General features: G+C 30.3%; 4 protein-coding genes across 6 annotated transcripts; 2 read left to right on the top strand and 2 right to left on the bottom strand.

Moving 5' to 3' along the window:
• Positions 1-228: 228 nt before the first annotated feature.
• On the top strand, positions 229-1869 carry LOC132904563 (sorting nexin-16). 2 transcript variants are annotated; one of them, XM_060955187.1, is made up of 5 exons: positions 229-494; positions 753-1056; positions 1144-1452; positions 1531-1658; positions 1744-1869. In XM_060955187.1, the coding sequence occupies exons 2-5, from the start codon at positions 787-789 to the stop codon at positions 1784-1786; spliced, it is 750 nt and encodes a 249-aa protein (XP_060811170.1). In that variant the 5' UTR covers positions 229-494; positions 753-786; the 3' UTR covers positions 1787-1869. The 2 variants fall into 2 exon arrangements, with proteins under 2 accessions (XP_060811170.1, XP_060811169.1); XM_060955186.1 differs by lacking the exon at positions 229-494 and having other exon boundaries at positions 518-1056.
• On the bottom strand, positions 1813-6448 carry LOC132904544 (b(0,+)-type amino acid transporter 1-like). The gene is made up of 3 exons (XM_060955154.1): positions 6300-6448; positions 2963-4261; positions 1813-2877 (listed from the first exon to the last, which is right to left on the bottom strand). The coding sequence occupies exons 1-3, from the start codon at positions 6394-6396 to the stop codon at positions 2816-2818; spliced, it is 1458 nt and encodes a 485-aa protein (XP_060811137.1). The 5' UTR covers positions 6397-6448; the 3' UTR covers positions 1813-2815.
• Positions 6449-6822: 374 nt separating this feature from the next.
• Positions 6823-9379, top strand: LOC132904549 (ZZ-type zinc finger-containing protein 3). The gene is made up of 6 exons (XM_060955161.1): positions 6823-6959; positions 7761-8206; positions 8287-8443; positions 8506-8747; positions 8823-8948; positions 9009-9379. The coding sequence occupies exons 2-6, from the start codon at positions 7817-7819 to the stop codon at positions 9258-9260; spliced, it is 1167 nt and encodes a 388-aa protein (XP_060811144.1). The 5' UTR covers positions 6823-6959; positions 7761-7816; the 3' UTR covers positions 9261-9379.
• LOC132904548 (queuine tRNA-ribosyltransferase accessory subunit 2) lies at positions 8981-11058 on the bottom strand. 2 transcript variants are annotated; one of them, XM_060955159.1, is made up of 6 exons: positions 10828-11058; positions 10617-10766; positions 10067-10531; positions 9805-10007; positions 9619-9747; positions 8981-9535 (listed from the first exon to the last, which is right to left on the bottom strand). In XM_060955159.1, exons 1-6 carry the CDS (start codon positions 10960-10962, stop codon positions 9367-9369), a joined length of 1251 nt encoding a protein of 416 aa, XP_060811142.1. In that variant the 5' UTR covers positions 10963-11058; the 3' UTR covers positions 8981-9366. The 2 variants fall into 2 exon arrangements, with proteins under 2 accessions (XP_060811142.1, XP_060811143.1); XM_060955160.1 differs by having other exon boundaries at positions 9619-9744; positions 10828-11057.
• Between the last annotated feature and the right edge of the window lie 64 nt (positions 11059-11122).

Genomic DNA, 11122 nt, shown 5'->3' with positions numbered 1-11122 from the left:
ACGTAATATAAAAATGTTGGTAGCTTTCGAAGATGTAAAGGTTCGAAAATTTTAGTTTTTAAATTACTTATTAAATATAATATTTGTCAAATTATTATGAATTATAAATATGAAAATAATATTAACAAAATAAAATACCCATTAAACTAGAAATCTCATAGAAACTATTTTATTTATTTGTTTATTTAAAGTTATGTACTAATGTTCGTTTTAAATCCTTGTTAGTCGACGGCAAATTAGAAATTCTGATTGTGTTACCGTTACCATTTTAGTTTACCATCTAAGTTGCTCCAATTTCTTGGAGAGGGTATATTTGCAAACTCTCAATATGTCATATCAGTTCCGCGCTTTTTTGTTCATTTAATGAATTTTCATTTATAAAATATGTAATATTTTAGTGAAATGAAAGATTTACGGAATATGATTTTATATTATAAATATAGTTTAGATAGAAAGTTATAGAATAAAACATTATATTGTTTATTCATATTGAGGTTAGTGTTTTAGTTAACACAAAATAGTATATATGATGTTAATGTTAAGATTTCAAATGGGAATTTTCACAATTGGCATGTCATTATAATATTAAATTATTGCTCACATTGTTTCTTACACATTTTCTTTTTTGATTTTTTTCTATTTAGGAATTGGCTTATATATTTATATCATTAATTTTCCTTATGTATGTAAGCATGCTATTTCCTATTTTACTGTGTGCATTTATAATAATTTGGCCTTAATTTCTTTTTAAGTATGCATGGTTTCATTTAGTTTGTTGGTGGCAAAATGTCCACGTCAGAATCTGGTGTGGGATGTATTAGTGAAGTTACACTTGCAATTAGTAAAGCAAGGGGTTCTCAATCAGGCACTGTAAGAGTACTGGATAGTCCAGACTCTGATGGATCTGGGCATTCAAATTCATTTACTGTACAGCGGTTTAATTATCCTGATAATGATAATGCAAATTCCGATATTTTACATCCTCCACTAACTAGTGATGATGTAAGAATACCAATTGTTGGATATGAAGTTATGGAAGAGAGAGCTAGGTTTACGGTTAGTTAAATTAAAAACTTGTTCTGTATTGTATATATATTGTATATATCTTATATACACAGTCTGCATGTAACATGTACTTTTTAGGTTTATAAATTACGAGTGGAATTAAAAAATGGAGACTGTTGGTTTGTATTTAGAAGATACACAGATTTTGTTCGTTTACTATCACAATTAAGAAGGCAGAAAATTCCAGTTTCTCAATTAAGTTTACCAAGAAAAAAGTGGCTTGGTGATAATTTTGCTCCAAGTTTCCTAGAAGAAAGAATACGGGGTCTTCAAGCATTTGTTAATGGAATATTAAGCAATCCTATTCTCATAGGAACTGCATGTGTCAGAGAATTCTTCTGTTTGGATGAGCCACCTGCTTTATCTGACACAGCAGAAGAATCTAGAGTAAATATACTCTATACAATTTTTTAATTTCTTCTGTTAAAAGATAGATAAAAGGAAAAGTATTTTGTTTTTCTTTAGGCAATTTTTGAAGCATTAGAAGATACTATATATCATTTAAGACAGCAATTAAGAGAAAGAGATGCTGCACTTGCAGCCGAAACAGCTTTATGCAATGAATTTCGGAAAAAGTTACATAAAATATTGAGGTAAATGCTCTAATTAGATACAACCACAGATAAAAGATATTTATAATAAACATCAAATATCTGGAGTGTTAAATTAATGTTTCAGTGAAAGACAAACCTGTCAAAAATGTGGTGCATCTCAGCCATAATTTCTTATGAACTAGAAATTTACAAGTTTATATTGATAAAATTTATTACACAGAGACTGGTATAGACAATTTTAGTTTTACTATTTTTGTTTAAATTGCTACAATATAAGTAATTGTTACGTATTTACGATTTGTTAAAAGTGCATGTAGCATATTTCATCCATTCAGTCATGCATTTTTTCTTCTATTTTTGTTCTATTTTATACAAAATAACTTAATTTTTATATGAAGTGATATGTATAAGATTCCTTAATATAATAAGTACACTGAGCTTGCTTAGCATAAAATTTACATGGTAAATACAAAAAGCCTTATAGAGGTGCCTTACAAGTCTAATAGATAAACAATTGTATATGTCATCATACTCTGTAGTCAAAGTTTAAAGTTAACAAGAAAACTAATAGTAAATGTTACTAAACTCGACTATGAATATATGCCAAAGTATATTAATCTTTGGTGTTTTATAAAATTCTATATATTTTGTAGTACTTTACATGAAATGAGCAATTATTATGTTTAACAAGTTATAATTGACTTTAACTATATTTATTGTTGTCATAATATTAAAATATCAATGTTACTAAAGAATTTGATATCACAATATTGTGATATATAAAGTATGTAAAGATATAATAAATATCCGACATTTACATTTTAAATATGTTTTATACTATTATATAATTAAATTATTTTGTTAAATTCTGTGCTATAGTCGATATTTATTATATCTTCGTAGCTATGTTAAAAATGCTTTACAATACTGCACAAATATAAAAATTTGTTACATATTTAAACTAATTATTAATTTTATAAAAACATGGAATTTTTTTTTATGAAAATGGATAAAAATGAATAAAACTGTTATTTAATATTATATAATACAATGTATCTTTCTCTATGTTTCAACTTATATTTATTGTTCAAAGTCTAAATCTCTTAAATGAGTTATTAAATATATTTCAACCTAAACGATATTAATAACGAAAATGATCTTACGATATGTACAATTAGATATGAAATGAAATGTCATCAGTTTTCTTTATCTGGAGCAACAACTAGACATAATACTTGGATCAAGTATGTGATTCTCACTGAAAAACAACAAGTAAAAATTTACTAATAATACTGAATAAAATAATTAAAAATGCCTTGAAATATTTTTTTTACAATACTCACTTGCCAAAATACTTCTAACTTTCTTGTACACGTACATATGATAGATACCAATACCACTAAGAATAAACAGCAATGCGAACAGGTATTTGGGTGAGGGTTCGTGTACGATCGGTGTTACAGCCAGGAAGATAGAAACGAGCAATACCAGCCATGGTATCAGAATTGGTACTGCGTACGGTCTGGATGCATTTGGCTTCGTTCGTCGCATAATTATTAACGACAACATCGCAAGTCCATAAAATACCCACGTCAAGAAACTTGCGAATTCGATAAGTGCGATAATGTCTCCCAAAAGCATACAAAATAACGTAAGCAATCCTTGAAACGCTACTGCTGCAGATGGAGTCATTTTCGCAATATGCACATAGCTAAAGACTCTGGGTACGTGACCTTCACTTCCGGCTACGTAGCAGAGTCTGGATACTCCAAATTGAATACTAAGACTGCATCCAAAAGTAGATAAAGCAACACCCAGAGGTATTACAAAGCTCAACCAGGAGGGCAGAACTTTTTCCGCCCAGAGAACTGCTACAGCTGGTGCGCTTACCATTTCCGGTATCGTTAAGGCAGCCATGTACATTAAATTCATCGAAACATATAAAACGGTAATCAAGGGAACCGCAATTAGAATACTCCTAAGAATATTAACTTCCGGTTTCTGGATCTCTTCCGTAACGACCGCAGCGGAAGTCCACCCGTCGTAAGCCCATAATCCACTGTAAAATGCTAACACCACGTTACCAGGCGAATCAGTAGTACCATCAAACGGCTTTTTCAGTAATTCCGTATGACCGGTGCATAACCACCATATTCCACCACTGATTACGAAAATGCACGCAACTACTTTGCATACGGTGAATATATTTTGAACTTTCACGTATAATTTTACGCTGGTTAAATTGATATATGTAATCAATCCGAGAGCTAAGATTGCTATGAGCTTTTTCAATTTAAGCATTGATTCATCAGGAAGATTGCTTAAATATCCGGAGAACGGTTGTACGCTATACTCAGCGAATGTCAACATAACTACCGCCACTTCTGCTGGTCGTAGTAGTAATACGTAAACCCAAGAACATATAAAAGCTGGTATCTGTCCGGCATATCGATGCAAGGGTGAAAAAGCTTCGATAAAATATGCATATTCAGCTCCAGATCGTGGTACGACTGTACTTAATTCGGCGAATGCGAGAGCTCCTAGTAAAGACAGAAAGCCACAAGTAGTCCATACAATTAGACAAAATCCAACGGATCCTGATCTTTCGAGAGCACTGGTTGGAGACACGAAAATTCCAGAACCTTAAAGGAAAAATAATTCCTTGATTAAAACGAATAGCAGACATAGTTTCATTTGTAATAATAACATAAAAGTAATATTTACGAAACAAATAAAATCGATCCTTATCGGAGTAACTGTTATCAGTTTATTACTAATTGGTTTCCCTATACACGATGTATGTAGTGAGAGTCATGGCCATATGAAATAATATAATGTACTTTGAAAGAAAGATAAAATACAAACAACATAACTTCTTTACATTTGAAAAAACTCTTTCTTTTTTATTCTATTTATGCCAGCGTAAAGATATAAATTACTCGGAAGTTACGAAGGAATTCGTAATCTCAATCATTTTAACGATACAAAATATTATTTGGTTTATAAATTGTAGATAAAACTATAATGATAAAAGTAATCTTATATTCATAGATAAATGATAAGTACGATAGATTTGTCAGCCTGCAAAGAAGATGCCTCGTAATACTCGAGCGCGTGGGTCAGCAATTAACCTTGATTAACCCCCTTGATTCGTAATCGCGTCAAAGCTCTGCCCGTAATTACCAAAACGTTACGTCAGTTTTTATTTCTTATTGTGCAAAAATACAACATGTAATTATATTTGACTTTCAAGCAGAAGGAATTGAGGACTAATCTAAAAGAGACTACAATATGTACACCGTGTGTATATGTGTTCTCAATTTCCACTAGTACGATTCTAACTTAGTTTGGTTGGATTATACCGGGGTAATGTGGATATTGTTTGAGAAGCTTCATCTGATGGTACTGAAACGTTACAGATAAATATCGAGGCCAAAGTACACTGATTCTATTTGTGAACTCGAAAAAATATTTTTGTAAAATTTCTAAAATTCACGTAACTTGCTGGAAATACTTTCTTAAGCTAATATTTACTTAAGAAGATAGTGAAAGTAAGTAAGATATATGCAGATATACAATGCAACATTAAATAACTATAGTTAACTATAATGGCTACATTATATATGTTTACAGCATGTAATAAAACTATGCAATTATCAAATGAAATCTAACAACTGATGTAACTAATGAATACTTAAGCAATTAAAAAAATAACTCTTCCCGTCAAAGGAACACTGTGTGAAAATATCGGGCAACGCTTTGAATGGCTATTCAAGGAGATACGTTGTATCGCTGTAAGTATAAAGCTTAAGCTTATTCAAGCCCACACAATAATGCAATTACAGTCAAGTATTCTTAACACGTGTTCGGTTGTCAAAGGGGTTCTGCTGAATTTCTATTGGATCTTTGCCATTCTTTGAATGTCGTAATCGTTGTTCGTTATTAATTATTACATTAATATCGGCTAAATCGAAAATAAGTATTATTTGTAACAAAATGTTAAAGATAAAATGTACATTGTTCATTTCATGATATTATATCGATCGTATCAAGATTTGACAAGATGAGAGGAGCAAAGTATCTTTAGAAACGATCACGAGAGTGTTGTACATTCGTCAATAAATTCAGACGGTAACACCTGTTATCATTTTTGAAATGCACTAATACTAACATTTAATTTCCTATTATTTGCTCAAATGTAATGATACGTTTACACATAGTAAAGTTTGATCACGTAACCATTCTTGTAGTTTATGTTTCAAATAAATTTTACATTTATATCACTTTTATGTTAAATATTGTATTGTAGCATAATAGGATGGTTTAAATATGCCTTCTACATATAAATACTGTTATGACGAAATTCTATCTACATGAAAGTTCATTGTTCCAGCATTTTAAGCTGGAAGGATTACGATTTCATTATGTAAGCAGAATATAGAAAACATATGCTGATAATATATAACGTATTTCTGACCTTCGGAAATTATCTGATGAATTCATTAACAAATCGAATAAAATTGATTAAACTGTTTACTTATATCAAGAGTGCAGGAAAGAAGAAAATAAAAAGAGTAAAATCAATAATTTCTGCCGGCTGACTCTACACAACAAACTTGATATTGGTACCGGTAGAAAATACTTGTTATTTAATATCACGCTTTTATATTGGTTTCATACCGATCATAACAGCCACGATGATGCTTACTGCGCTAAAAAGACCTAGCTCTCGTTTTAGCGCAATTCTTTCATTTCCTTCTTCCTCGACTTGTCCCATTTTGCACAAGCTTCAACTAAATTCTTAACGAGTACCGATTACCACGTATTATCCAATTCACCAGCACTATATCAAAACGTTTTCTTTTTGAATTCAAATATACATCGCGCGAGCTGTATGTCTGACTTTTAGACCGCCTTCGATCGGCTCTATGTTCAATCGGTGTAACGAAGGCATGAATCGGCTTCCTCGTGCCTTAGAGCCGGATCGAAGGCAGTGTGACGTTATCGGAAGATGTCCAGAACGAAACTGAAGTGTTAGCGGGTCAGCTAGTCGCTTATTTTTACAGGCGTGCATTGGTTCCCCTGATAAGAATATTCTGTACTCTGATCATGGTACCGATATCTTTGATGATCGCTAGCTAAACTATCAGATTATCGAGTTTAAAAGTGGTCGTACAAATATAAAAACGAGGCTTATAAATATCTTAGATATAAGATTATGTTTTGTGGAGAGCTACCGTGGATAAGATGCGTTTCTCTCGCAAACAACGAATAACTGCCTCATGATTAATAAACGTTAAAAGAACTGTTTATACGAAATTTACGAACCCAAAGATATCGGTAGGAGGACATACGTCATCTTATGGTAATCATGTTTTGAAGTGTATTATTCGATTTTGTTACAAGAAGTTATTCGATAAGATAGCGGAATTTGAACTTCGTGAAACAATGGTAATACGATAGGAAGTAATATCTCTTCAGCGCACATTTTTTGGTGACCTCATTATTTCCATACTCTTCCACCGATAATTACGCTTAGGAATATTCTTTGTGTTATTCCTCATGTAATTTTATTGAAAGTATATTTGTAATAAAATAAATTTAAAAAAAAAATGAAAGGATGATATATATATTTCGCATGGCGTGCATATGTAGGCCTTTTTTAAGAATTACTTAATATCTATATAATATACAGTATTATATATATAATACACAATACTTTTATCCATAACGTTGAATAATTTTTATATATTGTTTATGAATTTTTTCAACTTTTTGTTTATAATTGAAATACAATTTATATAAATATATTGCAATAAAATTAAAATAATATTTGTAAAAATAAAATATAAAATAAGGTACATAATATCACACAATTTTATCTTATATAATATTTATATTTAAATTAATGTTTACAACACGTGCTTTTGAGTTCATAATGAAGAGCATGCGTTCTGAAATAATTTTGTGAAAATATTCCAGTATTATTTTGTACTCAATCGTTTATATTCTAAATCAAATTTGCATTGCATTGAAAATGCAATAATAATTAGAATAAATAAATCTACATTGATTTTATTTGATGTTCTACTCGTTATTCGTTATTTTGTTTGACAGATGATTAAGGTTAATATGTTACAGTGAACGTGTAGTGAACGCACGTATAACCTGTCTAGCACGCTAAGTATTAAGTAGCGATGGAAGACAAAGAAAAAAAATGTCATGACGAAGAGCCTAGTGAATTTTATTTCGAATCTGATCACCTAGCATTAAAAGGAAATAAAGATTATACTACTCTTTTAAAAACAATTGTCATTCTTGAAGCACAACGAGTTCAAGCTATAGAAGATCTGGACAAACTTTTATCAATTCGTTCTAAAGCATTGAAAGATCCAATATCTTTCGTAGCTCAGATACAAAATGGTGAGTTGCCAGAATTACCAGGGCCACAAAAAATTGCCGAAATCCCTTATATTGATTGGGCACAATATAACATAGCTCCACCTGACATGCGAATGAGACCACAAACAAGGCATGGACATATTTTGCCTCACATACAAACAAAATCAGAACAAGAGAATGGAAAAGTATGTTATGTTATATATATATATATGTTATATATATATATTTCATATACATGTATATGTACTGACTTGAATATAATTAGATTTTAGTAAGAGGACGTGCTTTTGATGAGAGTAAACCAGAGACCTTCAATCAATTATGGACGGTAGAAGAACAAAGAAGATTAGAAGAACTTTTAATTGAATACCCACCAGAGGATGTCGAAATGAGAAGATGGACTAAAATAGCTAATGCTTTAGGTATATTATTAAGAATATCATTTTTGTTATGTTTATATGTTACTATCTATTCTTTTTAATAGGTAATAGAACTCCAAAACAAGTGTCTAGCAGAGTTCAGAAATACTTTATTAAACTCTTAAGGGCTGGATTACCTATACCTGGTCGAGGCCCCAAAATGAAATTAGACGTGAAAAAAGGAATGGGTCATAGACATCAACGTAATAACTATTCATTATTTAGACGTTCTACATTTTTTCCCCACCAAGATATTTCTTTTACAATGCCTGATGAAAGCAAGGAACAGGCAATTACAGAAGAATCTGTATGTGTTGTTACAATTCTGTACTCTAGTGAAAATTTAAGTTTCCACCATTTATTTAATTATTTATATTTATAGGAAGATGATGCTGGAAATAGTATTATTGATGACAATCCCGAATTGAGGCATATAGAATTACTAAAACAAGTGAAAATGGAGAAAGAACAAAATTCGTCTCCCGTGTATAAACATGTTGGATATAAGGTATGTACAGGTGTTAGAACAAATTAGAAGAATTTAAAGCTTAATGGTTTATTTTTACAGTGTTCAGTTTGTGGAGAAGATCCTCTAACAGGTACAAGATGGCATTGCACAGAATGCCAAGATGGAATTGATTTATGTGGTGATTGCGCTATAGCGCAATTAGAGGCTGAGAAACCATTACATGACACGTTACATAGACTACTCCCTATAAAACCACCTCTGTATACTAGAAGTTATGATTTAGATTATTTTCCACAAAGTTTCAGTAACTCTTCTTATAATTATTTAGATCCGAATTTTTTACCTGAATAATTATTATTTCATCAAATCTATACTAATAAGAATTATATCATAGTTTTATAAAACTAGAATGTAAAAATATTTCATCATTAAATATTAATACTTTTTTAAAGCTGTGTTATGAACTAGAAGATTTAGTTTCTTTTATATCTGTAGGTTCATCTGCTTGAATGACATTGTCTTGCTTAAATTTTAAATTAATTTTCTTTTTGCAATCATCAAGAACGCCACATTTTATGCTCTCTCGAATAATCTTAAAAAATTCAAGATATTGATGTACATTGTGTCTGAAAATATAAATCAATGCGTATATTCATACATAATAATATTAATTAATTATCTGCAATATCAGTATGTAATTAAAACTTACATCATTAAAAGAACAGTGCCAAGCATTTCCTTAACATTACACAGATGATGCAGATATGCTTTGGTATGATTTTTACATGTTAGACATTCACAATGAGAACATATTGGAGAAAAGTCATCCGCATATCTGCTGTAAAATATTTGTTATGAAAATGAAAAAATGATTATATATTTAGTTTTACATTACCTTTCTTCTGTAAATGATATTGTATGACCTACATTATTACAGTCATCATGATCACATAGGAAAGTTAAAGCTCTTAAATCTTCAGTAATTATATAAGGGTAGGAAGTATCAAATATATCTATACCTAATTCAACAAGGTCTAATACTATAAGGGGATTCCAACATCCCATTGATACCTTAAGCTTTTCAGGAGGTAAAAGATTCTGAAATAAGTATATTTCATGAAGAAACACAATATAATAATAGGTGATTTCTAACTTACAATTGTGTGTTGTACTATTTCTTTGATTTGTTCTGATGATATATTCTTTACATTTGGTCCATTATTATGCAATCCATCAATAACATATCCTATTACAGGTTTATTTTTTAAATAATTTATTGATATTGTTCTGGCATCTTTATCATAACCGCCTTCAATTGCACCTAATATTTCAGAAGACTTCAATGCTTCAGATGAAGAATGTTTAGTAAAACATTGATCAAAGAATTTCATGCTATTTTGTATAGAATTTGATACTCTTTTTTTACTACTATTGATATTAGTATCTCCATCACACAAAGCAACATACATGTCTGGTTTAAATGTCTCAATAGCATCCATATACATATTGGGTGTTAATGGAAATTTTCCACTTCTTGTCCATAAAGGGATAGAATTAGCTTCTCGGAAACCTGAAGGCGTTGTACAGGCTGGGTCATGTATCGTAACAAAATTAATGTACTCCTAAACAAAATATTTTTTTAATATAAAACTTAAAACTTTATAAGTAAAATTCACATAACTGAAAATGTATAATAACAGTATGTACCTTCATACCCACAAAATTTGCAAAATTAACATTATTATGCTTCATTGATTCCAGCATTAAATACGTGGAAGAAAGAGAAACAGATAACATTTGTGGTTCTGAAGTAACCATTTTAAAAACATCCTTAGTTAAATGCGGCACACAACCTCCCTATTAAAAATAAAATGTTAAATAAAATATTCCCGTTGGATTTCGAATTATTAAATTTTACCTTTGTATGAATAAGAGCAAGAGGAGTTTCAAAAGTGGTATTAGGAATTCTTTCAAATTCTGTTAACGTCCCAATACGGGCAGCGCAAGATTTTATTGAATTAGTAGAGAATTTCATGTTATTTATTATTAACATTTACTATAATTCATAAGGAAGTTAATTTAATGAATATTTTAATCATTAAGTACAATCACATAACTAGTTTTATTGTGACAGAGTTATAGAGTTTTATCGTGACATAACCTGAATAAATTCACGTGCTATTCAGCGAAGTTTGTATACTTCGTACTTATAT

This window comes from Bombus pascuorum, chromosome 2 (genome assembly GCF_905332965.1).
Source record: "Bombus pascuorum chromosome 2, iyBomPasc1.1, whole genome shotgun sequence".
NCBI lineage: Eukaryota > Metazoa > Arthropoda > Insecta > Hymenoptera > Apidae > Bombus > Bombus pascuorum.
The sequence above is the reverse complement of the archived record's forward strand: the minus strand, read 5'-3'. Positions and strand labels throughout refer to the sequence as shown.